Source organism: Hippocampus zosterae, chromosome 9 (genome assembly GCF_025434085.1).
Source record: "Hippocampus zosterae strain Florida chromosome 9, ASM2543408v3, whole genome shotgun sequence".
Classification (NCBI taxonomy): domain Eukaryota; kingdom Metazoa; phylum Chordata; class Actinopteri; order Syngnathiformes; family Syngnathidae; genus Hippocampus; species Hippocampus zosterae.
Window position 1 is genome coordinate 6,586,573 of NC_067459.1, and position 27,925 is coordinate 6,614,497.

At 41.9% G+C, this 27,925-nt stretch overlaps 2 protein-coding genes across 5 annotated transcripts; one reads left to right on the forward strand and one right to left on the reverse strand.

Moving 5' to 3' along the window:
• Window positions 1–503: 503 nt before the first annotated feature.
• Window positions 504–25,895, forward strand: cers5 (ceramide synthase 5). 3 transcript variants are annotated; one of them, XR_007963992.1, is made up of 11 exons: window positions 504–1,003; window positions 19,134–19,239; window positions 19,325–19,455; window positions 19,640–19,697; window positions 19,970–20,020; window positions 20,297–20,389; window positions 21,393–21,521; window positions 21,607–21,713; window positions 23,469–23,625; window positions 23,844–23,986; window positions 24,709–24,859. XR_007963992.1 is itself a non-coding variant. In XM_052075207.1 (10 exons), exons 1-10 carry the CDS (start codon window positions 831–833, stop codon window positions 24,877–24,879), a joined length of 1,119 nt encoding a protein of 372 aa, XP_051931167.1. In that variant the 5' UTR covers window positions 509–830; the 3' UTR covers window positions 24,880–25,895. The 3 variants fall into 3 exon arrangements, 2 of the variants coding, with proteins under 2 accessions (XP_051931167.1, XP_051931166.1); XM_052075207.1 differs by lacking the exon at window positions 23,844–23,986 and having other exon boundaries at window positions 509–1,003; window positions 21,393–21,464; window positions 24,709–25,895; XM_052075206.1 differs by lacking the exon at window positions 23,844–23,986 and having other exon boundaries at window positions 513–1,003; window positions 24,709–25,895.
• On the reverse strand, window positions 25,849–27,789 carry LOC127607189 (cytochrome c oxidase assembly protein COX14 homolog). 2 transcript variants are annotated; one of them, XM_052075337.1, is made up of 2 exons: window positions 27,663–27,789; window positions 25,849–26,265 (listed from the first exon to the last, which is right to left on the reverse strand). In XM_052075337.1, exon 2 carries the CDS (start codon window positions 26,254–26,256, stop codon window positions 26,080–26,082), a length of 177 nt encoding a protein of 58 aa, XP_051931297.1. In that variant the 5' UTR covers window positions 26,257–26,265; window positions 27,663–27,789; the 3' UTR covers window positions 25,849–26,079. The 2 variants fall into 2 exon arrangements, with proteins under 2 accessions (XP_051931297.1, XP_051931298.1); XM_052075338.1 differs by lacking the exon at window positions 27,663–27,789 and adding an exon at window positions 26,885–26,984.
• Window positions 27,790–27,925: the final 136 nt, after the last annotated feature.

Consider the following 27,925-nt stretch of genomic DNA (forward strand, 5'->3'; position numbering starts at 1 on the left):
CTATTACAGATTGAGTCGGGATAGTACTCCATCGTGAGGATCGTGAACCCCCATTTTCATGTTTAAATTTAAGGTCAACATTGAGGGAATGCTTTTGGAACGTTGCATATGTAAAATGCTTGAGCAAGCCTTGACTTGTGTCATTTCGTTTTTTCGATTTCTTTTTTTATTTCAGCTGCGTGACATTTTGTGGCCACTTGGCTGTGATGTCGTGACACAATCAGGAGAGCATCCTTCTCGACATCTAAAACCACGTTTGCGGTAAAAGCCTTCAATCGACATCATTTGATGGGCGTCTTAATGTACAACAATGAGTTTTGACATTGTATTCTGGGATAAGTAACAATAATCAATCCCAGGAGTAGGTTTTGAGGGAGTTAAATTGCTTCCTCGATTCCGTTTCTCATCTTTTATGTAGCGACCTGTCTCATATAGCGTCATAATCAATCAACTGCGTTCTACCAGCGTCTCATTTGATGTCGGGATTATCTCTATTTGCGTCAGAATCACGATGTGACTCGAACCTTGGAGTACAGTAGTTTTAAGAGCAAATGTTGGGGTGTCTACGGTGACAGGGTAACAATTATTTGGCGAAATGCAGAATCTTAAATTCCACATCAACATAATGGCCGTTCTAGTTTTACTTTGGAAGAATTATCCGGAAAAAGGCCTGCCTCCGTCTGGGAGGGGAACTTGTCGTCTTCAGACATTGTCGGAGGTGGCGCTGGGGAAGAACAAGGCACCTGAAACACGTTTCAAATATTATTTTCTCCCTTCAACAAGTTTACATTTCTCCTTTTCACCTTGGTGTATAAAGACAGGGAAGGACAATGGCTGCCCTTTCAGCCTGGTTCTGGAACGAGAGGTTCTGGCTGCCGCACAACGTAACCTGGGCGGACCTCGCCGACCGGGCTCCCGGGGTGGTGTATCCCAAAGCTGGAGACTTAGTGATCGCCATACCGCTGGCTGTGGGGATGTTCGCCGTCAGGATGCTCTTCGAGAGGTTCGTACCAGACGTTAAATGACCCCTCAAATGGCGGTCTTGTCAGTTGGATAGGCGCTAGCGGTCTTACGGTGCTGTTCTCAGTTAGTCAAACCCCTAACTGCCACAAAACTACTGTTGCTGCAATTCTTCACATGCAGTTTTTTTGCCCACGTTTTGACCGAAACAAATATTTCTAAATTTGAGACATTAATCACAACTATTTCATGACGTTAGACTCAATTTTAGCTATAAAACGACAAGTGACTCTATTTAATGACTAAATTTATCTGTTTTATGACATTGGTTTAGGACCACGCCCCCTTTAATGTGAACACTGTAACACCAAATATGAGGCGAAACCATCATCGATAGGTGTTTCGCGTTTTTTGGGTGATTGTGTGAGAGATGATCACAATAGAAATTGAATGTGTGTGTGATTGGGTCAAAGTGTTATAATGTGATAATGTGGTGCCCGAAATTAAACCTTTTGAAGTGTCTTGAAGTGGTGGACACTTAAAAGTGCTATGTTGCGCTGAACCCATCAGTTCATAATGTATACAATATGTTTCAATGATTATTTCGCATCTTTATACTGCACAAATGCATTCGTGACTACGCCTGTATACCTTCACAATAATAAAGGCATTACAATTAATGTGTCAAAGAATAATTACAAATTTTATTTAGCACCTGTATTCCAAGAGCCATGTTGTACTGAACCCATCTGTTCATAATGTATATGATAAGTTTAATTGATTTATTTAGCAACTTTATACTGGACAAATGCATTCATGACAAGGACTATCTTCAAAATAATAAAGGCATTGCAATTAATAGTGCTTCAAAGAATAATTAAAATATTTATTTTGCAATTATATTCCAACAACGCACTCACGGGGCCGAATAATTTTATACTTTTCCGCTTCTTACTTTTAAAAAAAAGTTTAAAATATGAATTTTGTCTTACTTTTTGTTATCTCCCACTCGGTGTTGATTCTTCATTTAAAAAACAAATCAAAACTGATATTGATGTATGAAGCTTGAAATGTGGTAAAATGTAATAAATAAATATTTTTAAAAAAGTTCAAGGGGCAGATACTCTCGCAAGCCACTGAATGCATATGGTATGGACAGAAATGTGTCACGGAAGTTTGTAGAAAGTCTGTTGCGATTGTGAGAAAAGATGACGTAGTTTGTTGGTTATTTCTTCTTTCTTCTTTCTACCCACATTCTTGCTGCTGGAGGCTGTAAATTTCCCCAGTGTGGGACAAATAAAGGATATCTTATCTTATCTTAGTTCATTGAAAAAAAACCATCCAAAAAACGGAAAAGGCTCGTAACATTATTTTTCCGGTAAAAGAAGTGTGTCTACTCTTTATTTTGCTATGTTGAGCAACAGAGCGCAATATTCTGCTGGTGTTGAAAGATTAGTCAAACTATGATGATAAAAAGTATTTTTTTGTTTCCTGGAGGCACTTCTTTGTTGTTTGAAGTGGCGATGCCAATATTTGATGAAATGAATCCAACCAACAACATCGTCACCACAACATTTGACAGGCTTTTAGTTTCTAGACGTGCCCTGCCCTGGGGGCATTTTTTTATTAACTAAACCGGAAATTAAGTTTCTGGTTTTTCCCTGATTCATTCATGTGACTTGTAGAATTGACGTGAACTGAATTTATATGATTTTTTTTCTGGTCTGGCCTGGCCTAACCTTCTCATTTTGCAGTGAAGATAAGGCCTTAATGTGATTTAGTATAGAGCACAGATTAGAAGGGAAATAGAGGAAGCACTCTATTCAAGCAGATTGTGTTATGGGACGGCATGTAGGCGGAACAACCTTTTGCGGCAGAGGCAGCATTTGATGTTTATGCTGTACTGGAGGCACTTGGTTGAGGTTGAATTGTCCTTGTTTTAGTTGGCTGAACTGATGTTTAATCTTGGACTATATTTAACGTCTTGAAGACACAAATTTCACATTCATCCATTTTCTCGGTGGGAAAACATATTTAATTTTTTTAAATGGACACATGGGCCATTTGTAGATGGGGCGGGGGGAGTTAAAATAAGTAAAATTTGTAAACCTGTTTTTCACGATAATACAGTAATGCTCATTTTGTTGTTGTTTAAGATGCACCCATCACAATTTTCTGTCCGATCACTAATCCCTCCGATCTTTAAAAACCCTGACTTGCCGATCCTGATTTTTTTCATAACCAACATCTTCCATTCATAACCAACATCTTCCATGCTACAATCATGTTTTACAGCAAAACATTGAACAATACAAACAACCTGTTACCTGCACGTTAAGTAGTTCTCTCAAAAGAGAAAAGCCTATTAGACATTTTACAGCCAAAGAGGACAGTGGCTGACCTTTTCAAACCCCTGTGGAAAGAGATGATAATTATTACTCATTTTTGTTTTACTTTTCAAGGATTGGCTGATCCAGGATCCCCCAAAATTCAGAAATTCGCCGCAAACACCGATCCTGGCCAATCGATCAGTGCAATCATGTATCAGCTAACCAACCAGTCGTCCACTGTGCCACCCTTGCTTAAAAAATATTTTAAAAAATATTGCTGATTACAATCTTCATTGAACATGTCATTAAATAACATCACATGTGTAAAAATTGGTTTAAACTGCACAATGATTTCCACACACCGCTATGCCAAATGGGTAGTATTAATCCTGAAAGTCATATTGCTCTCAGCCAATATTATGAAATAAATCGGTCGAGTGAGATTCCACTTTTGATGTGAAAGATGCCGCGCCGGATGGTCTTTTGATGGCACAAAATACACTTTTGAGAACGAGTGGAACAGGGATTTACCGGTACTGATTTTCCACCGACACATGCGGACAATCCTGCAATTAACAGAATAAGTCCTTCGACCTCACAATGAATAGAATGCTGCTTTTTGTCCAGAGTCTCAGCAACTTAATTTACAGGTGCGGCTCAGCTCTCATAGATATAACGGCCTCCAAGCTGTCGCTGGGAATCGCCAAGGGTTGACACACAGAGGAAGCGCAGATCCTCCCTCGTGTATGTCAGCCTGCCTCTGGCTTGTTAAAAATACTTGGGCACAACATGGGCACAACATTTGTTTTTAATGTCACCCGCGTGGCATGTCATCTCACCAACTCTATCTAAATCACTCCTTGTCTCAGAAATGTAGTATGTGTGCACGTGCATATCCGTCCTTGAGCACACCGGGGCGCCGCATAGCTTGTTTCAGTATTCTTAATGTACAAATTGCGGGCTAACATGCCACCAGCTTTGGTATTTCTTTGTGTTGTCCTTGTTGTCCAATTTGAGTTCACTGCACAGAAGTAAATTATGTATTTTTTTAGGACAATGCACATGAATCAAATGCATGCAAAATGAATGATGAAATAAATGCAAAATTGCATCCATGTTAGGGCAGTTGCTCTGGCTTCCTCCACCAGTCCTGCCTCCCTCACTTCTATATGCGTAACTTCTAACCGCTACCCTCTCTTCTAAGCAGAGCGTCTGTTTATAATCAAGTGGAAATGTGTTTTTTTGTCTTCTTTATCTTTAACCAAGAAAAAAACCCCAACAGAATTGTAATCCCTCCTCCCCACATACCTGATTATTTGATTCAAAATTTCTGTAAGATATCCAAATGCTAAAATATTCAATAACTGCAACACTAATACAGTAATCCCTCGTTTATCGCGGTTTATGGGGACCAAAACCACCCGCAATAAACGAAAATCCGCGAAGTAGCGTCCAATTAACAAACTGGTAAAAAAATATATAATTTTTTTTTAAGTCCGCAAACGGTCCGCGAGAAGCTGCAAAACAACAGCGAGTCACATAGAGCAACATATACAGTATTGTACTCCATGTATATGTTAAAAAAAGAATATATATACAGTATATATATAGTTATATATATTTTAATATGTTAGAAAAAATCCGCGATAAACGAACCGCGAAGTAGCGAGGGATCACTGTACATACTGTATGCATGTACAGTAAATATTCCCATCCCCAGAATTCTATGGAAAGGAATATCCTTCACCCGGAATAAAAACCTATGCATTACCATTTTGACTACGATATTACGTGTTACCGGAAGTTGCGTAATCAGAAATTCCACTACCCGTAACCCGGATGGAGGTGTAATGCCGCGGGAGCTTAAATACATGCAACGCCCACCCGATGCGACGGAAAATACACAACGCTGAAACAAGTTTTCACTTCGCGTTTTTCGATCATCAGATTCTAAACGAGTTTAGTTTAGTTATTGCCGTGCGTTTTACTGTAATTGTGAATGATTTTAACTTTATTCACTTACGTCCTGGAGAACACGGCACTAGCCGATATGACCGAAGAAACGTGTTCGCTTCGCTGTTTTCATTCATCAGATTCGAAACGACAACGTGTAAGCGACATTTTATTGGCGTGCGTTTTACTGTAATTGCGAAAGATTTTAACTTTATTCACTTACGTCGTGTAGATATCGCATCGAAACGTAGAACTGGAACGACTGGAGCGGAGCGAGTGAAATGCATCCGTTTGAGCGAGGCTGCACACAAAGTTAAAAAGATCCAGCAGACACTTGGAGTCGGAAAGACGCAAATCTACGAAACTTTAAAAAACAAGGCATCGATTCAATTCCTGATGACAAGCCACCATCCAGCAAGGAAGCAATGCAAATGGCAACAAAAATCCTTCAGTATGCACACGAATTACCAGACATCGGTGATCAACGGGACAGTTACTTGCAACTAGCAAGAAAACTGTATGACACGCAGGCAAACATTGTCATAAACCAAAGAATGCATCCAACAAAAAATTCTAAATACACATTTTTTTTCCCAAGACAGAAAAAAATAAACATTAAAATACTGTACGTATTTTACTGTTGTGATTTTTGGGGGATACACCTGTATTGCAGTTTTTTTTGTATAAACAGTTTTTGGACAGTATATTTTTGTATTTTATTGATTGTGTTGTTACACGTGCATTTTGTCAACATACAGTGCACTCCGCTTAATAGAACACCGGTTAATAGAGTAATCCGCTTAATAGAGCAAAAGGCTCTGGAACGGATTTGCCTAATGCAATTTCCTATAAAGATACTCCGCTTAGTAGAACAGATCTCCGCTTAATAGAACAGGCCGTAAGCAATGAACATTGTAAACTAGTGGTTTTCGAAGTGTAGCTATCGCGATACTGTACCACTATCGCGAGAAAACGCGGTAGTTCTAGCCGTATACAGTAACAGGTAGCACGCGTCACTCCACACACAGACACACGCACGTCACAATGGCTTCAACTTCATTCAAGAGACGAGGGCTATCACCTGCGGATAAGAAGGACATACTCAGACGATACGATGCATTGCCGTATTCTCAGAAGGTACGCCCGCGGTTTCCAGGACTTTCCTATTATCCAGCGCATTGAGAGGGAAGTCAACCGCAAAATTACGGACTCCTGTTTCCAGACAAAAGTAACGAAATTTTTCTCGTGATTTGAGATGTTTGACTGAAGTTGATTAAAGTTGTTTTTTTGTTGTCTGATTAAAGATATGGACGTCCACAGTCGAAATATCTCTTCTAACTCGTCAGCAGGGGTTTTTCTGCGTGCATAACTTGGTCGTCGACGTGTCTGAAGGTGTACCTAATAAAGTGTCTCCGGTTAATAGAAACTCCGCTTAGTAGAACAGAAGCGCTTCGGCCCAATGGTGTTCTATTAAGCGGAGTGCACTGTACTTGCAGGCTCATAAAGGACATGTACCATGCTCATTTCCAAAATGAGGAATTTCTGTTATCAGGACAAATTGGACAGCGCAAACACGAGTCCGTACTAGAGAATATTTACTGTATATCCATCCTTCCATTATCTGCACTGCTTTATCCTCTTGAGGGCCGCAGGCGTGCTGGAGCCTATCCCAGTTTAACCCATCTTCAGGCTGTAGTACACACTGAACTGCTTGCCAGCTAATTGGAGGGCACACAAAAATACTCAGAATCACACTTTGGAACAATATAGAGCCCTCGACCGGACCGCCGACCTCCTCTGTCCGGGCCTCCTCTGTCCGGACCCTCGGCAAATTGTATAAAATAATAAATTATAAAGTGATTTTTACGTTATACATTTTCTATTTTTGGACTATAATCTGCGCATTACCGCGATCGCTTGTTAAAATTATCCCTTGTATTATTTGCGTGCACGAACAGATGTATTGCAGAGGACGCGGCAGCGCAACTCTGTGTGTGTATAATGTTTGACGAACTGGAGACGGGGGCATGTCGGCGATAACGATGCGCTGATTGGCTCCTCTGAACTTAAGGTGTGCCCATACATCAGCGTCACGCATTCAAAATGGATGATTGTGTCAGGAAACAGACGCACGCGCGACGCCACAGTGTGCTCACAGCTTCAGCACAGGAGAGCCACACACAACGCGGGACGTTTCGATTGTGTGCAGTTTTGCTCCCGTCTACCCGGGGATCTTTGCAGCTGTTTAACAGCAGAACACTGCAACATGTTAAATGAACATCCCAATGGATTAGTGGAAGAACAGCACTGCACATTCCTGTGCTCCCTTGTGTCAATATTTAAAATGGTTCTTAACTCCTCTTCTGATATATTTTTCAAAGATTTCAGAGGGGATGTGAAAAGGGGAATTGTACAAATGAAAATAATATTTTTGTTTTCATTTTTAGTATTTATTTTGGTAAAATGAGTATTTTGTTTTGCTTGTGTTAAATTAAGGGAAAAAAGACAACTGCTGTTTAACAAAGTTAAAGTAAAAAATGTCTTCTTCTTCTTCCTTCCGAGCCGCTTGATCCTCACTAGGGTCGCGGGGGGTGCTGGAGCCTATCCCAGCTGTCTTCGGGCAGTAGGCGGGGGACACCCTGGATCAGTTGCCAGCCAATCGCAGGGCACACAGAAACGAACAACCATCCACGCCCACACTCACACCTAGGGACAATTTAGAGTGTTCAATCAGCCTGTCATGCATGTTTTTTGGAATGTGGGAGGAAACCGGAGCACCCGGAGAAAACCCACGCCAGCCCGGGGAGAACATGCAAACTCCACACAGGGAGGCCGGAGCTGGAATCGAACCCGGTACCTCTGCACTGTGAAGCCGACGTGCTAACCACTGGACTACCGGGCCGCCCTAAAAATGTCTTATTTCCCTAAAAGGGCTATTTCTATTACTAAGCAGGCACAACAAAATAAAAGAGTTCCTCTGCCTCAACACAATACCTCTCATTATTTGCTGTGTACTGGCAAAGTGAATAATTGTTATTTTCATGCACCCCATTATTGGTTGGTTGTGAGGAGTGTTGATTTGTATAAGCTTGACCATACTAAATGGGCATATAGCCCTGCTCTCCATGACCACCGTGCATGGGACCGGACCTTGGTCTTGTAAAAAAAAAAAAAAAAAGGTGGACCGACAGCATTTCTAGTTGAGGACCACAGATATAGAGTGTTCAAACAATCTGCCATGCATGTTTTGGAATGTGGGAGGAAACCAGTGTACCCAGAGAAAAGCCGCGCAGACACGGGGAGAATATGTAAAGTAAAAACAGGAAAGCTGGTGCCCAGAAGCAAACCCATGACCTCTGCGTTGTGAGGCGGACGTGCTAACCAAAGCCACACAGCTGGGCTTTATTTTGAGATAATCACAATTTTTTTACTTAAATTTAAAATGCTTAGAGAGAGAAAGAGAGAGATGGTTGCTCTAAAACTTCAACAATTAATGTAATAATTGGCAATTTGTTTATTTATGGATTTTAAAAAATTTATTTGCTGCTTTGTTTTCCTCCCGAAACTGCCTCGTCTACTGCTTTTCCTGCAGGCTTCATGTCCATCTGTGACACAATTCCGCAGGAGTCGTGAACCGGGTCATCCGTGATGTTAACAGAAGCATTGTCGGTAATAATGTGACATGGCCCGCCTCGTGTTCGTAACAGAGTCCGAAAATTAGGGCGCATTTCACCAAAAGCACTTCGATGCAAACCTCCCTTTCACACGAGAACTGCAGTGATAACGAGCCTCTAAATAGGAAACACGTTGTAGCTGAGGCCTGATTTCATTTCTGACTTAGGCTGTGTCCAAATTCACTGGCTGGGTCCTCCGTAGGCCGCATTTTCGGTCGCATTGACATCACTTCTGGGAGAGACTGGACCGTACGTGGTGTCAAGCCTGTCCACATTTGCTGCGGTTTATGTGGTCCACTGAGGCTACACGAGGAGGACTGTGTAGGCGTCGAAGGACCCAGCTTGTGAGTTGTCTTTTTAGAATTTGCAAACTACGTGTGGTCGAGTCGTGCCGGAAGTGACACCATGCGACCAAAAATGCAGAAGACGCATCATGTGAATTTGGATGCAGCCATAGATACAGTCGTGCCTGGAAGCTGGCTGGAGTTAGCACACATAGTTTACGATGTTAGGTAGGTTAGGATTAAGATCCTTTATTTGTTAACAAGTTACGTCGACTATGGATTATGGAAGCGTTACTCCGTGAACTCACATTTATTGTACAATACAATACATCTTTATTTACATTGCACTTCCAGAACAGCTGCAGCTGTAATAAGGCACTTTACAGAACAGTTAACATCAAATAAAATACGGAAATATAACACAACATAAGACATGGACACGCAATCACAACCATATCCCAGCATACGCCTTGTGTGATGCAGTTATAGATGAAAGAGAAAAATCAAAGTCTCCTTTGATCAGTGAATCACAGATGGCATGCTCAACAGATGTCATACTCAAAACGTGCATGACGTCCCACACGTCAGGTACAAGATAAGTTTGAAAGTAAACAAGAAGCCATATCATCTATTGATGAAAAAAGAGATTTGTTCACTTTTCCTGTTCCATGTAAACTTCCAATTTTTAACGCCGACTCTCGGTTCCAAATAGGCATCCAGCCTCCACGTTGACGCTCCTCTCTCATCCTTAGCTCCAGGAGCCATCCATTCAGCTGCACCAGGGCTGACTGTCACAACAGCGCTGACATTTCTGCACCCCTGTGCAATATTTATGCCGTCTAATCAGCATCTTGATATGATATGTTTTTGTTCAGGGTCTGTGTGTGTGTGTGTGCGTGTGTGTGTGTGTGCGTGTGTGTGTGTGTGTGTGTGTGTGTGTGTATGTATGTATGTATGTATGTATGTATGTATGTATGTATGTATGTATGTATGTATGTATGTATGTATGTATGTATATATATATATATATATATATATATATATATATATGAATTTTGTGTGTGTATATACTGTATATATTTAAAAAAAAATCCTCGTCTCACCCCCCTCGGGTGGTGTTCGTCCCTCATTCAGCTCGGGTGCTCTACCAGAGGCCAGGAAGCTTGAGGGTTCTGCGCAGTATCCTTGCTGTTCCCAGCACTGCACATTTCTGGACTGAGATGTCCGATGTTCTTCTTTCTGATGTTTCCATCATTTGGGACCGCTACATCCACTACAACGGCTTTCCTCTGCCCTTTATCGATGATCACGATATCTGGTTGGTTCGCCATTACCATCTTATCAGTCTGGTTCTGGAAGTTCCACAGGATCTTCGCTCTGCCATTCTCCACCACCTTCGGAGGTGTTTCCCATTTTGACCTTGGGGTTTCCAGTCCATACTCCGCACAGATGTTTCGGTAGACTATGCCAGCCACCTGGTTATGGCGTTCCATGTAGGCTTTCCCTGCCAGCATCTTACACCCTGCAGTATTGTGTTGTGTTGTTGCCTTTCCAGTACCTTTCAGTTTCCAGTCTTGGTGGGTCAGCTCTGTTGTTAGGACCCTGCCATAGAGCGTACACTTTCGTAGGTTGTGTTGCGAACAGCCTGTTTATTCGTCTGGCCTCATTCTCTTTCGTGTACCGCTTTAGGCGACTGGACAAGGCTTGGAACCTTTGTTTGGCAGTTTCGAGTGCTTCAGGTATGGTCATCTGGATGTACTTTTCGGGTATCGGCCTTTTCACACACATATGGGCCTCCGTCAATTGACTCACATCTTTCCGAGCCACCTTGATCTTAGCCTCCAACCATCTTTTCCATGATGGGTAACGTATCTCATGGCTTCCATGGTTGCTCTTATAGCCAAGCATCTCAAGGATCACTGATGCTGAAGCGTATATCAGCTCATTGGTTTCCGTGATCGTTACGGTAGGGATCGCCCTCAGTGCTGCATTCACACTTTCCATGAGACCTTCAAGTGGTACTTCACATAGCTGTTGTAATTGGTTTCTAGGTTGCCCAGCTTTCATTCTCGCCATGATGAAAGCTATATACACACTTAAAAAAGTGTACAACAGCTGTCATTCGTTCATTTTTATTAAGATAAGATAAGAAAGCCTTTATTAATCTCGCAATGGAGAAATTCCTAATTCACAGCAGCAAAGTTATGAAAGTAAGAAGTAGAACAACAAAATATAGGAGCTGCTGGAAAGGCAGCCACTCTTGCGGCGCCATTTTGAAGTCAAAATAACAAAAATAACACAACACATAGGACACAGACAGTCGTGCAATCTTCACCACTTTTCTGCATACACTTTGTTGTCTGAAGCAGTTATGTATGAAAGGGGAGAGGATCAAAGTGTTTTTTCACCACTGGATCAGAGATGTCATGCTGAAAATGTGCACACGTCTGCTACAAGCTAAGTTTTGAAAGCAAACACAAAGCTGTCGCGTCCATTGACGAAAAGAGATTATTTCACTTAGCCTGTCCCACGTAATCCGCTTCAAACTCCAAGCCGCGATTCCCAGTTCCAAATCCGCATCGGCGCTCCGCGCTAACTCTCCTTCTCATCGTGGGCTCCTCAAGACTTACATCCATCCAGCCGCAGACCGTTCAACAGCACCGATCTCTCCGCTGAACAATGCGGGGCTGTGAAAAATGCTGCCCATTACAGGCGCAAGACACAAGCGCCCCAGGACTGTCCAGCAACGACAGTCAAATGGTGCCGACATTCATCCCAGTCAAAAACAGTGCTGGTATACCCATGCTGCTGAGAAGGCGCAACCACCAAGCACAGAGTCTCCTCCTTGATGAATGTTGTGGCCAAAAAATGCCGGTCCACACAACGTAACAAACACAAAGTGACAAAACAAACACAAAAACAACAAAAAGAAGCAAGGCTCATGAGAGCACTTGCTGACGGCTGCCTACTCGGGCGTCATCTTGACTTCAAAGAAGAAATTTATTGAAATTGTTTACAAATATGAGTTCATTCCTTTCAGGTGAACTTTCTAATTAAGTTAATGCTTTACTTAGATGTAACGCAAGTCACCGAATGAAATTGTTTCATTTGGACCAAAGAATTGTTTTAGATTGAGTGTGATTTTGCACATGTGCTGTACTTAAAACTTTAGCCGAGTCGGCCAACCATCGGCAACACAAATTTGGATTCAAGCAGCAACGGACGTCGAAAAATATTGGTAAGAAAAATGAATGAACCTTGCAGTTTGGTAACCTTACAGTTAGTTCAATCATTTTTGTTTGTAACCTTGTAACTGTCCTTGACTGGGTGTCATTTTCAGCCCTCTGACTTCCACGTACGGAGACAAAGTTGTCTGGTTAGTGTGAAAACAGGCAGCTACACAAACTACCTGGACGGGAGGAACTGCCGCTTAGTTTTTTTTTCCTAAAACCAGAAAGTTGCCGTAAAACTTTTAACTATCAGCGGTAGAAGCCTGTGCCTTGTGTGAAGTTTTTATGAGGGTGTTCATGTACAGTATATGAGCACTGAAACTGACCGCCGTGCCCTGTGTGGTTTGTATACTAAACGAAGCTAAGTTAGAAAGCTACCTTGGCTCCCTATTTTTTCCTTGCTCTTTTTAGCTGTGAACAGTGTCTCATAATGTGCTTAACTTATAATACAATGTGTGCATGTGTGTGAGATGAAGAAACGGGTTTTGTTTGTAATATTTTCACTAGTAAGATGCCTTGTCACATTCCTTTGATTTGTGAATTAAAAAAAATTGGGTAAATTGCTATACACAAAAGAAAAGTGATGTTTTAATTTTTTTTTCTATATTACCGGTACTTTATTTTTCTAGATTTATTATATTTCCCCCCCAAGGTATGTACTCAAATTCTTCTAGCTTTCCAAGGATTAAATCGCATTGTTGTTTTGTGCATTTGCAGGAAAATGAGGGTGACAAGAGGAAAACGTAAACATGGCGATGGTTGTCACAGAGAGAGGATTCTTTGTATCTGACTAAAGACACAAAGAGTCATCGATGGAACATTTGGATCCAGAATAAAACATTCCCTGATTGTTGAAAGCACATTGTTAGCCATTTGGGCTGAAAAGATTCATTAATAGATAAAGGTATTATTATTTGGGAGTAGAAAGTCAGTTTCAAGTGTGAATGCGTGACTCAGGTCAAAAACTAGGCTTATTTTCCCATGCATATGAATGAGATTTTATCTTTGTTTTTTTTTCAATCAAACAAAAAAAAATCAAAGTGAATTTTTCTATTGTGAGACAAATGTTTTCTTATCTTATCACGATTCATTCACAGTGTGTAAATTGCCCACGCCACAGGCAATAACACAGCCCCATATCCGCTCAGATGCTGGCTTTTGAACTTTGCTCCCATAACAATCTTGAGGGCTCTTTTCCTCTTTGGCACGAAGTACACGACGTCCACAATTTCCAAAAACAATTTGAAATGTGGACTCGGACCACAGAACACTTTCCACTTTGCATCAGTCCATCTTACATGAGCTCGGACCCAGAGAAGCTGGTGGTGTTACTGGTTGTTGTTGATAAATGGCTTTCACTGTTGGTTTTCAGCCTTGCTGCTTCATGCAGTGATTACTCCAGACTCTCTCAACATTTTGATGATAATATGGACATAGATGATGGTAAATGGTAAATCGGCTCTTACTTATATAGCGCTTTTCTACCTTTGGTACTTTAAAGCGCTTTACACGGTTTCCTCATTTACCTACTGATGCAGAATCAGGAGCAACTGGGGGTTCAGTATCTTGCTCAAAAGAAATGTGACATGGTCGCAATGGCCCGGGATTTAACCTCCAACCCCTGGCTTGGGAGAAGACCACTCTCTCTCTCTCTCTCTCTCTCTCTCTCTCGCTCTCGCTCTCGCTCGCTCTCTCGCTCTGTTTTTTAAAGCAGCCAGCCTGCTGAGCACAGGTTGTTTTTATTTATTTTTTTTAAGCAGCCAGCCTGTTGAACAGAGGTAGTTCGACACACTCCTGAGCCGAGTCCCAGGACGGGAGGTTGTTAAATTGGGAGGACTGCTTGCAGCCCAGATTCCAAAGCCTGTTGTGGTCCATTGTCTGGAAGTGAAGCTGGATGCCATTGGCGAAAATATTGATGCCATGTGTTAAACATCCTCTTCGCTGGCCTTTGCAACATTCTCTGCTGCTTCCTTCATTGTTAATATTTTTTTTTCACAAATCAATGCAAGGCAAGGCAACTTTATTTACATGGGTCATTGAATAAATAAGGCGAATTTTTGGGTATAAGGACTCCTAATACAGATAGAAGTTTGCTTTTTTTGTCGCCCCCCAACATTGTCTCGCAGCACCATCACACACTTTTTCCATCTGTGCACAAGCTTCCATATTCCCTCAGCATAAAAATCTTTGGAGTGATGTCTCACCCAGTCGCTCACAACACTTCTGTGACGATGAAGTCAAAAGTGTTGTGAGCGACTGGCTGAGACATCACTCCAAAGATTTTGAAAAAAAAAATCTATTCCATCAGATAATAAAAATGTAGTTTTTAAATACATGTTAAATAATCACAATAATGGCATCGTTATATTCAACACCCATAATCACATATCGCATATTTTTCCAATGTCATGTCTGTATACCGGGTGTTGCTCCTATCTTTGCATCATGTAATTTTATTACAACAGTGTACATATCATAAAAAGGAAGTTTGTCATGATTAATGCATTACTACATTCAACTGCAGCACGCCACACACATGACACATGAAAATAAAAAGGGTTTAAAACACACACAACTTTAACATTTTATTTGAACCTTTGTGCTACTGCACTGTCTTGTAATTCTTCGATTTAATGAAAACATTTTTTTTGCAACACTGGACGGGTGTAATTCGAAATTTCTATGTGTTTACGTGACTTGGGAGCGATGTAGTCTATTTATGGTGCAGCAAAGTCACGTTGTTCACGTCACCCATTCTAGGACCGTAACAGGAGTGCTAACTCGCTGGCGCCCGCCAGCATGCCGCTGCAGGCAAATGTAAACAATATCATTAGCCTGAAGTGATGTTGTAAATATTCTGTAAGCTCGCTGTCTGCGTAGGGGATTGTGGAATTTATTTATGCAGTATGCATACAGATTTTTTAAATTTAATTTGTTTTTTTGCATCAGGACTTCTGTGCTGTGTAGCGGTGTGATTGTCAAATTGTCCGAGCATGGGAAATATTTTGCACGCCATTCCCCAATTCACCTCGTCATTGACGAGGTGACGAACAAAAGGAATGCGATTCCTGCCTGACCTGCGCGACGCAAAGGATTTTCCCTGACTTTTAAGCCTTTCAAGCACCAATAATGATATCCTGTAACCTGATAACATGATACGATGTCCACTGTAGTAACCACTGTCCCTCAAAGGGTTAAGCACCTCTGGCGGTCATTTGGGACTAAAGAGAACTATAGTTTCTTTGGGTGGCAGATTATGCTTTTATTGGTTAATGACTTGAAAACCATGACGACTCATTTGCGTTGAATATTTGAAGTCTGAAAAATATAATTTTGTTAGCTGTGACCAGAGAGGAGCTAGTTTGAAAAAGTGCATTCAGCGATGCCAATTTGGCCATTTCGTCCCAATATTCAGCACCTTTTGAGAAAGTTCTGAGCAATTCTTTTCCAAAGAAGTAACTACTGTCGAAAGTTTATTCCTGCAAAGAAACAGACAATGTTAGTGAAATGATTTTCAGTAGCCTGATGGAAGGCAACCACAGCTCAACGCAGCTAAAGACATTGTACCCACTTGTGTTTTGCAAACGCTGTGAATTATCCATGTTGGAGACATTTAATTTTAGGTACTTTATGTACGGCGGAAGCACTTTTTTGTTCATTTAAATCATATGATAATAATACATCGCTACTAAATTTTGTGGATGACTTTGAGCACAGGTGTCAAACTCAAGGCCCGAGGGCCAGATCTGGCCCGCCTCATTATTTTATCTGCCCCACGAAAGCAAATCAACGATGTCAACTTTCATGATGCTTGCTAAAATCCCAACCAAAATTTCCAATTCTAATTCGTAATAAGAGTGACACTGTAAGCATTTTCTTGTTACCAAACCCCTCATTACAGTAACTTCAACAACAGGCGAATAAACCATTTCATGACCTCTTTATATGGTTTCAGTCATAACGGCCCATCCAAGGGAAACTAACTAAAATCTGGCCCTTGACAAAAATGAGTTTGGCACTCCTGACTTAGAGTCTTGATATGAATATCCAAACTGCTGGCAACAAGAATGAGTCCTCTCGCAGTGAAAATCTTAAAATTGAGTGTCAAGTGTCAATATTTTTGGTTTAGACATTCATGGCTGTGTGTTCAGTTATTTCAAGGGCACAGTAAATTTACAGTTATATTACTTTACATTAACTACGGTGTCAGTTGTTTGGTGTTTGGGAGATACTGGGTACGCTGCAGTTACTCTGTAACAGTTATATAAAGTTCCATGCAACGTGGTGTGCTTTTCATGGCACTGTTCTAAGCAATAATGGAAAACCGAGAGCTTGTTAATCTGGCTGCGGGAGACAATAAATAGTGGGAAAGACGAGAAATGTGAATGAGGTCACCTTAGATAAAGGGCATGGTTGTTCTTCCAGCCCGCCTTTAGCACCCCCCCCCCCCCCCCCACACCTACCCTTTACCTCTCTCCCCAACCTCTGTTGTTGCTCAATACCCTAAGAATGCAGCTACATCATACCCAGAAGAAAAACGATTGTCTGAGAATAGCACATATTTGTCCTCTGCAAGAGGTGAGCTAGTGAGCACATGCCCCATTCATTAAAAGGCATTTGAAGTGTTTCTTCAGCATGGTGGAGAATCTGTACAGATGTTTAATTTTAACAGAGGAATTTTGCTTCAGGGTAAACTCTGTCTTAGTTACATGCATTTACTTTCACGCGGAATAGAGCTGAGAATACAAAAGGTGTACATTCATTCATTCATCTTCTGTACCGCTTGATCCTCACTAGGGTCGCGGGGGGTGCTGGAGCCCATTCCAGCCGTCTCCGGGCAGTAGGCGGGGGACGCCCCTGAATCGGTTGCCAGCCAATCGCAGGGCACACATAGACGAACAACCATCCACGCTCACACTCACACCTAGGGACAATTTAGAGTGTTCAATCAGCATGTTTTTGGAATGTGGGAGGAAACCGGAGCACCCGGAGAAAACCCACGCAGGCCCGGGGAGAACATGCAAACTCCACACAGGGAGGCCGGAGCTGGAATTGAACCCGGTACCTCTGCACTGTGAAGCCGACGTGCTAACCACTGGACTACCGGGCCGCCCCAAAAGGTGTACAGTAGATACAAAAAGTCATTTGTTTTATGACCTTGCTACTTTGTTAGTGCAGGTTAGTCATAGACTATGCCGTCATTCCGATTTGCATCCGAACTCTGCTTATGTTGCCGCTGTAGGACCAGAATTCTGACTCCCTGCGCACAGTCCCATGAAAATGATATTTGATATTCTGACCATGCACCTTTTCTGTACACCTTGGTTTGGATGGCGGTCATAGTGGTATGCTCTGAGGGACAGGTGTCACTTCGGTATTTTGTTGGAACCGAACTGAAATGAAATGTCAACAAAACATTCAACGTTTTGTTGACACATGGTTAAAAACAGTGGACTCCGCAAGGGTTGAAAGCCATCCTTGTCAAATGTCACACTGATTCGAGTCTGGAGATCCCTTGGTGAAAAAAAAACACTACCCTGATCGTTCGACTGAACTGTATCGAGCTGAACTGTAACCGCTCAAAATGCGGCTCATGTGACCATTTTAAAATGTTGTCTTTTTCGCTGTTGTTTCTTAAATTGATGGCCATGACAACAATTTTTTTCCCACGTGTCGATAAAATAGTTGCCAGACACAGTCTGAGGTAGTGCCACTCCCGAATTCGACAAAAGCCTCCAAACAGGTGCAAGTCTGACTTGCACGGCTGGCCTATGTTAATCTAACAGTGCTTTGCATGGAATTTGAGGTCTTAATCAGAGGACACTGTGGTTTCTGAGCCAACTGCTTATTTATGCACGGACTTCTCTCCACTGAAGAATGGCAGGTTCTTTGGATATCACCAGGTTGAAACCACAGGAATGCCTTTTCTTCACCTTCCTCTATCGTGTCGCTAATAATTGACGGGGTCTTTTTGCTCTATTCAGTGATATTCAAAATATGTCTTGTAATGATAACAGTCCGTTTTCTTTAGCTAGACTGTAGACCAGGAGTGGACAATTCATTTTGGGAAGGAGCCACTGAGAAACAGGAATGTTAGTCTTTTTTTTTTGGCTGGAAATAAGAATGTTGCTATACTATCATTAGGAACTCAGTTGTAATTTTTAATAGGCTTTTTTTTTTTTTTTTTACAAAAATGTTGCAAATGGGGTCAGAAAGGTTTGTCATGTTGGCAACACTGTAGACACAAGTTAAGATTAAGATTAAGAAAACCTTTATTAGTCTCGCAATGGAGAAATTCCAGATTCACAGCAGCAAAGTTATGAAAGGAAGAATTAGAACAACAAAAAAATTGGAGCTGCTGGAAAGGCAGCCACTCTCGCGGCGCCATTTTGAGGTCAAAATAACAAAAGTTGTAGCTCTTACTTGCTACCTCGCTTGTCCTAGTGTTCACACATGAGCAGATGAAATAAAAGCACAATTTTCAAAATAAAATCACCGCATATTTTACGTTTTACTTTAACTTCATGGTCACTGTGAGGCCTGGTCAGAGACTATGGGTGGCTTGGATGTGCGCCCTTCCCAGGTCTGATGTAATGCTAAGTCAACGCTAAGTGCTTGGAAAAAGATTTAGAAAATGAAGTAATCTTCACAAAATGTGAACATGCATGTGTTTCACGTATTTACGTCTTACTTTTGCCACAGATTTGTCGCCAGTACATGTGCGAAGATTCTCCATATTCATTCCGATGTTGAACGAAGAGCTCAGCCCAATGCAGTGTTGGAGAAAGTCTTTTTGTCCATTACTAAGGTCTTTTTCCGATCATTTTTGGAATTGCTTTCGTCACATTACATGTACTTCAAGTCCCTGTTTTTTTTTTTTCTTTCCCTGGCAGAATCCAGACTCGTACCATCTGGACGGCTTGTCCAAGCAGCTGGACTGGGAAGTGCGCAAGGTGCAGCGCTGGTTCAGACAACGCAGAAACCAAGACAAACCCAACACACACGTCAAGTTCTGCGAGAGCATGTAGGTCTACCTCGCATGCCCAAACTGTGGATGGTGTTTTTGCCTCCATCTTGTTTGAGAAGGCAGGAATCTTGGGGGCCCCGTTTATCTCGAGGCTTGGATGAATTGGAAATTAAAATCTGACTTTTGTGAGCCGCCTTTGTTTATACATGATTCTAATCATTTTCTGCATTGTCCATTTCAGGTGGAGGTTTACATTTTATTCATGCATATTTACCTATGGCTTCCAGTTTCTATGGCAGGTGAGCACATCACATGGATCCAGCTTCAGAAACCTGGAGTAAAAATATGAACCCTTTCATGCACAAATAAGGATATCCTGTAACATGATCACCTGATAGGCTGTCCACTGCAGTAACCGCTGTCCCTGTAAGAGTTAATGCATTCGATTTATATAGTAGCAAAGGTTCAATGTTTTCTTTTAAATACTTTCTATATTTTTAGTCTGTATTGTATGATTTAACATGTGACCTTGCTTGCAGAATTTTTAGATGCTCTCTTTTTTGTCATTTAGTCCCCTTGGATGTGGGATACACGGCACTGCTGGTACGGTTACCCTTATCAGGTATGCCTTAAAAGACGTTAGCCCACATAATGGACCCTTAAACTGTGGCCTCTTGCTTAAAAGCGGCTCTGGTTGTAGCTGATCACGCGATGGGTAATGAAACTCAGTGTGGGACACCCTCTGCTGCATAAATGTGTAGACAAGGCAGACTCTACGACAGACTTTCAGAAATAGTCCGAAAGCAACAGATTTACCAAGACATTAATGTGCAATCTCTCTGTATAACTGTAAATAAGTGAAATCATAAAATGTCGCTTTCCTTTTTTGTCACCAAAGGTGTTGACGCCTGCTCTTTACCGCTACTACATGATAGAGCTGGCTTTCTACTGGTCACTCATGTTCTCCCAGTTCACAGATATAAGAAGAAAGGTGAGAGGCTATGTGTTTGCGTGCGTGCATGCATGCATGTTTGGAAACAGCTTGAACCACACCAACAATTTCAACGTTGAGTTCATTCTCGAGGGTCACATGTTTAGTTTTTCTGACAAGTAGGAGGGCAGGGGGGCAGGTTGTGCCAGTCATTCCATGTGTGTGTGCGTGCGTGAAGCTCGAGGGCACCCACTCATGTGACTGGCAGGCCTAAATGACTCAATGATGCAAATTCCACAAGGCAGCAGCAGATTCTCAAGAGTGGCTTTGCACAGTGAAACAAACACATGGCTCAAATGTACAAGAAGAGATTAGGTAACGCCAGCCATTTGTTTGCAAAATGCTGGTCAATGCCCTCTCTGAATGAGAATACCTTCAAGCCAATGTGGGCAGGAACATGCAATTAAAAAAAAAAAACAAAAAAAGGCACAAACAGATGGACACCAATGCTTAATGGCAGTCACAGAAAAAGTAAATAATCATTTCAAGCCATTGGCAACCAGAAACAGGAAGTCAACATTATTTGAATGATTGTTTTTAATTTGCCTCGCTCTTCCACTTGTCATGTGAAGTCATTGTGACATGCCACAAAAAGAAAGAACTGTGGGGGGAAAAAGGATCACACACCACAGTGAACGAAGATGATCCAAATAGAAGATGCATTTTTGGGGTTAAGTCAGAGCCAGCTTGTGCATTGCACCGGATAACCGCTGATTGGACAAGTGTGGTCAAGTTTTTTCCTAAAGTAGAGGGAGAGGGACTGCTCATGCCGGACATCCAACCGTCTCACTTTCTGCTGTTTTCACCATGCCCAAAGAAAGGGGGAAACTGAAATGGTGAATAGTAGTTCAGATGCTTTATCTCCACAATTCAATCCTACGTGCAGTAGTTCAGTCTCAGTGTGTTTTCGGCAATTACCTTCGATGATGTATAAAGTATTCCCAAAGAAAATCATTGAATTCACATGACAAAATCTTTAATACCCTTTTTGATTTTAATGCAGGACTTCCTGGCCATGTTTGTTCATCACCTGGCGACGGTGGTCCTGATCAGCTTTTCGTATGCCAACAACATGGTGCGGGTGGGCACCTTGGTGATGTGCGTGCATGATGCTTCTGACTTCCTGCTTGAGGTCGTTGAGACATAAAGGCAGCTCGTTTGCATTCATGGAAGGAATGACACAACAGAGCTTTATTGTTGACGTTCTTTGTCATCAGGCAGCCAAACTGACCAACTACGCCAAGTATCAGCGTCTGTGCGACCTCCTCTTCATCATATTTAGTTTGACCTTCTTCGTCACGCGGCTCGTCGTGTTTCCTATTTGGTGAGTTTGAAAGTGGTTTGCTTTGACTTTTGTGTTTTATCTGAAACAATAACCACAGACTGGCAGCATGTCGAAATACAGTAGTGGTTACAATGTTTGCCTCAATCCAACCTTCCTGCATGGAGTTTGCATGTTCTCCCTGCGCGTGTTATTTTCCACATCCCAAAAAGAGGCATGCTAGGTCAAAGTTTGAATGATAGCATAAAGGGGTGTTTTTCTTTATGAGCTCTGCAATTGGTTGGGAACAAATCCAAGGTGTATCCCAAGTCTCACGCCAAAACTCAGTTGAGATATCCCATGGTAGCTTCATTAAAGAAGTTAGATTGTTCATAGACATGAACGTAAGTTCAAGTGTTGGTTTTGTTTTCTGTTTGTGAGATGGAATGGCGACCAATCCAGGGTACAGCCACCCACCCCTCTTGCCAAAAAGTCAGCCACAGTCTATCCCACAACCCAGATGCAGACAGGTGGTAGCTTAGTGCTTTAGCACCAACATGGAGGCTGACAGTCATCAATAGGAAACGTATGCCGCTGTTCGCTGTAACGTGATCGTGGATATTCGGTGTCGGTGTTCCTGCTCATAGGAGAAATTTATACCTCTCATAGGGGCAGGGGGTGGGCTCTGATAACAGTCTCCTGTCAATCTATTTGAGCTGAAATGGATGACCTCTTCATGTTATTTCTTGAAGCATCTAAACTAGAATTGATATAGACTGCCGTACAGGCTCCAGCATACCCGTGACCCTCACAAGGATAATGAATGGATGGATGGACCTTACAACACAGGATTGTGCATGTTAAATGCTGCAGGCGCCCACAATTATTCATTAGTGTTACTGACTTTTTCGCAAAAATCAGCTCACTCAGCATTTTAATATTATTGAGGTGCTGTTTGGTCCTGCGTTTTATTCCATCCGTCCATTTTCCTATCCGCTTTATCCTCACAAGTGTCGTGGATGGATGGATGGGATGGCTGGAGCTATCCCAGCTGTTTTCGGGCAGTAGGCGGGGGACACCCTGAACTGGTTGCCAGACAATTGCAGGGTACACAGAGACGAACAACATCTGCGCTCCCACTCACACCGATGGACAATTTAGAGTGTTCAATCAGCCTGCCATGCATGTTTTTCGAATGTGTAAGGAAACCGGAGTACTTGGAGAAAGTCCACGCAGGCACGGGGAGAACATGCAAACTCCACACAGGGCAGCCGAAGCTGGAATCGAACCAGCTTCGAACACACTGTGAGGTCTACACACTAACCACTGGTCCACCGGGCCATTATAAAGGAAAAAAAATCCCTTTTCAGTCAACAATTGAGTCAACATACAACAATTATTAATTATTTGAATGTTCTTCAATACTTTGTCCTTTAGTAATTGTTGTGCAGTTAGCACAACAGAGAGAAAAATCAGTCGATATAAAAATAGAAATCATTTATATGCTATTTTAAGTTTAAAAAAAAAGTTGGACGATTATATTGACTGGCCAATTAAATTTCGGCCCGAGTTGTCACAAAGAGGAAGGGGGAAGGTTTAAATATCAAAGCCTGGATGTTGTGAAACAGAAGTTATGTGTTTGGTCCCAGTAATGTTAAATTAGACCGGCGAATGGGTGCTGCTGTTAAATCCAGTTTGTGTTCATACTTCCTTGACACCAATTACTAATTTCCTACAGGGCGGGGCTAAATGGCCAATTCATCCCATATGATGTCTCTCACATTGTTTTGGTCAACTTCATTGTGTCGTGTGTCCCAGGGTCCTAAACACCACCATGTTTGAGAGTTGGCTCATCGTGGGTCCGTTCCCGTCGTGGTGGCTCTTCAATGTGCTGTTGCTGGTACTGCAAGTTCTGCATATCATCTGGTCTTACCTCATTGCCCGTATCGCCGTCAAAGCCGTCTTGAGGGGCAAGGTGGGTGAAAAATAGGGGTGTTCGGCACCGGTGGAAAGTAACCAAATTGGTACTGTTGTACTGTTTATTTCTCAGGTCACTCTTCTTGAATTCTTGAGTTCTTCAATGCTTTTTTTATGTTGTGCTTGTTCAAAGCCTGTACATCTACCACCCCACCTATCCAATGTATTTTTGTGTACGTGTATTTATTCCTATGCCATCTTGTGTCGTCTCTACAGAAGCTGTTTGGTACTTCTCCCTGTGGACTGACAGACTCCATCTTCCTTTCTGTTTTTGTGCTTTGACTGGTCGTCTTTTTCTTCTTCGCTTCTTTGTGTTCTCTCACCACGCCTTTGATGACTTTACGCTACTTTCTCGCGCTGTAAGTCTGACTGTAGTTAAAACGTTGGGTGTGCTATCAGTATATAAGTTTTTATTACATGAATGAACCCACCAAAACTCAAGCCGGCAAACACCAATTCATCCAAATGAGTTTTAATCATATGCAGATGTAACAGACAGATGGGATACACAAAAATGTTTAAAAATACAGTTATACCTCGGTTTTTGACCATAATCCGTTCCAGAAGGCTGTTCGAAACCGAAACCACGCTCTTAAAAAAAAAACTTTATTGAACACGTCTGGTCACAATGGAACGCTACACGAGGAAGCACTTCCTTGTGTAAGGAAGGCAAGAGGAGTCAAGTGGCGCATTCAAGTGCACTCAGTTTGTTCGAGAACTGACATTCGGTCGCCATCCGAGGCTAAAAAAACGTGAAATTTTTGGTCGAGAATAGAGATGTTCGAAAACCGAGGTTTGACTAATAATAAAAAACAAACAAACAAACAAACACTAATCCTGATGTAACAGGGTGCGCTTTAGGGGTCCACAAAATTCTTCCATAGCACTCCTTGGAAAGTTAGAAGGCATCCTACAGATGATTAAGACTAAATTGCCACGATTTTTAATTTTTGCTATCCTATGCCGGCAGAGGATGACGTTAAAGTTGGGTGATCATTTTGAGGAGTCGACATGAAAAAAGTGGTGCCATGACTCATTCTTTGTCAATTGCAGCTTTGATTTGTTGATTTCCTCTCTGAAGGTGTGCAATGACGTGCGCAGTGACGTGGAGAGCAGCTCCGAGGATGAGTCGTCATCGGCGGCATTGGACCAAACCCAGACCAAGATGATGAAGCATGCGCAAAAAGTAGAAAATGGCACCAATGGACACTGCACTGCCACCAGAAGCAGACCGTACATCACACCCACGTGACCTTGTTGGAGTTGTTTTATGACCTTTTGGGTTTTTTGTTTTTTACGGTCTTATGAACTGCATTAACTGGATCACATTCTCAGATGTTCATTTTTAACCCGTTAAGTGATGTCCGATGGGACAAAGCACCCCACCCCACTGACTTAAATGTACTGTGTGCAACTATTTACTTGTTTTTTTTTTTACTTCGTATTAATCAGTTTGCTACTGATTTGAAAGCAGTGCTTCCCAAACTATTGAACTAAGGCACACTGTCAAACAAGTGTCACCAAAAGTATACATAAGACCAGATTTAATCAGAACTGGCCAACCTCAACCTATACCTGGTCGTTTCTACAGGTTTACTTCATTTGATTGCCTAACTGTCCTGATACTTCTTGACCACAAATTAGTGTATCATGCACATTATGGGGGGCAGGGTAGAAACTGGTTAGCACATCTGCCTCACTGCGCAGAGTTCCAGGGTTTGAGACCGGCAATGGCCCTCCAGTGGTTTGCATATTCTCCCGTGCCTGTGTGGGTTTACTCCGGGTACTCTGGTTTCCTCCGACATTCCAAAAACATGTTGATGACACCCAATATGTGATTGTGAGTGCAAATTGTTTGTCTGAATGCCCGAAGACAGCTGGGATGGGGTCCAGCATGCTTGCGGCCCTCGAGAGGATAAGAGGATATTTTCAAGGATTGTGCACATTCCACCGTGTTTGAGGCGACAAATTAGTAATTTGTGCCTATGAATTACAATTTTGTGCAAACAGTATATTGTGGCATTCCCCACTAGTGTGTGTATGGAAGATATCTCAATTTGCTCCCACAAATGCAGTTGTGAAATGTGGGCCTGTTTAGTTGTGTATAAGCAATGTCAGTATTCTCTTGTATGAATGACACCAGGTGGTTACACAGGTAATTTTTACCTTCTGCCATCTAGTGGAAGTGCATTTAATTCTGTCAATGTCTGGCACAACGAGATGAACGAAAAGACATAATTTATTGTAAATAAACAATATTCAAAACCATTTTCAAACCATTTAAGTGAAATTGAACATGCATCATATCACTGCAATAGATGAGTTTCTTGTCTTAAGTTGTCATTCATTGTTGAAAGATGCTTTAATGTTGCACCAACTGCTGTGTTCAAAATCATTACGTCATACAAATGTCCCAATGGGGTTTGGGTGATTGGAGGGTTCCAGGTTGGTGTTAGTCTTTCATCATCTCTGGATCCTGGTTTTCGGCGGCCATTTTGAGCTCCTTTTGCCTCTGCGTGTAGCGGTAGGCCCGCATGCTGCACAGGTAGCCACCGTAGAGGGTCAGCAGCATCATGGAGGCCGAAAAGGCCCGGTACCCCATGTCGGCCAAACGTTTTCCGGTAACCATTGTTATGGCCTTGTTTTAGAGGAGAAAGTACAGATTTTCAGTTCACAAACTTTGATTGAAATGAACTCAAACTTGCTTAAAGGTTATTGGACAAAAGAAAGATTAAAACTATTAGCCAAAATCATCTGAGTATTTGAATACAACAGTGAAGCCCTGCTATTCACAAGAGATATGAACCAAGCCCCGACGTGAATGACCACAAATGGACGGTAATGGAGGGGTTGTAGTTGCCTATTGAGAACAATGGAAAGCAAACAGAGGAAAATTAAGATCTTCGCTTCAAATTGATTCTGAGGACGAGTTTTCAACAATTCACACGATACGTTCCCAAAACAACTTGAAGAAGCAATTTTGTGAACGCTGAGAGGCGAATCAAAATAACTGTCAGATTATTCAAACATTCCTAGCGTAGTAGTAATTAAATTGCGGTAGTACATTTTAATTGCTGTAATAAGTTCAAGCTTGAGGCTGGTGCTATGACGTTTGAAATTCTTTAATAGTTACTTGTTTGTAACTGTTCAGCAGTTCTGTGGTCAGTGCAAAACATAAATAGCACAGTGACATATCTTTCGTGTGCCTATATGTGACACGAGCTTTTTTTCTATTCTAAAACCTATCAAATACCCACCTGACTTCTCCTTTCGGCTTGTCCCTTTTCAGGGTTGGCCACAGCGAGTAATTAATTTCCATTTTTCCCTGTTCTCTGCATCCTCTACTCTGACTCCAACTACCTGCATGTCTTCCCTCATCCATGAATCTCCTCTTTGGCCTTCCTCTCTGTCTAGCTCCATCTCTAACATTCTCCTACCAATGTATCCACTGTCCCTCCTGTGTACATGTCCAAACCATCTCAGTCTGGCCTCTCTAACTTTTTCTCCAAACTTTCATGTCTGAGTTGTCCCTCTGATGACCTCATTTCTGATCCTGTCCATCCTTGTCACTCCTAAGGAGAATCTCAGTATTTTTAACTCAGCCACCTCTAACTTTGCCTCCTGTCTTTTGCCAATTGCTAGTGTCTCTAGACCGTACATCATGGCTGGTCTCACAACTGTTCAGTAAACGTTTCCCTTCACCTTAGCTGACACCCTTCTAATCAAATACCCACTTCAAAATTAATAGTTTTACTCTGAAGTACCTGCGATCGAGTATTGTTCTACAAAGCTTAACACAACTGAGTACACTTGCTTCAGCAGCGAATCACTAATTTGTTCAATTTGTACACTATTGTAACATTGTAAGTAGTAAGTGAATAATAGCTATCTTAGGGGGAAACGGCACACCATTTGCCTTCCTGACATCAGTGCGAACCAATCAAAGTGTCTGCAAAGCGTGACGTGTCAATACTCATTTCATGCAAACAAGTCATCGCGTCGTCATAGATTTTACAATGCTTCTGATTTCCTTACCTGACTTTTCTTCAAATCAAGGTAAGTATTTTATGCGCTCAATGTCGGTGCTGTTAGCAGAAATGCTACCACGCCATTTCGTAAGTGATACGGAAAGCGAGAGGGTAGCGCTCTTCTTCTACGCTTCTTTTTGTTCATCGGGAAATCACACAGCGCGATCTAACGTATCTAATACTGTATTTAAACCTTGGTTTTTGTATTCGTTGTTTTAAATTGTAAAAATGCTTGTGCTTTGTTAAGTTAATGTATAAAGTTTTTTAAAA

Coding starts and splice junctions, on each gene's coding strand:
- cers5 (XM_052075206.1), top strand. CDS start 831: ATGGCTGCCCTTTCAGCCTGGTTCTGGAACGAGAGGTTCTGGCTGCCG. Junction 19,456..19,639: donor GTCAAGTTCTGCGAGAGCAT/GTAGGTCTACCT, acceptor TGTCCATTTCAG/GTGGAGGTTTACATTTTATT. Junction 21,522..21,606: donor CTTCTGACTTCCTGCTTGAG/GTCGTTGAGACA, acceptor CTTTGTCATCAG/GCAGCCAAACTGACCAACTA.
- LOC127607189 (XM_052075337.1), bottom strand. CDS start 26,256: ATGGTTACCGGAAAACGTTTGGCCGACATGGGGTACCGGGCCTTTTCG.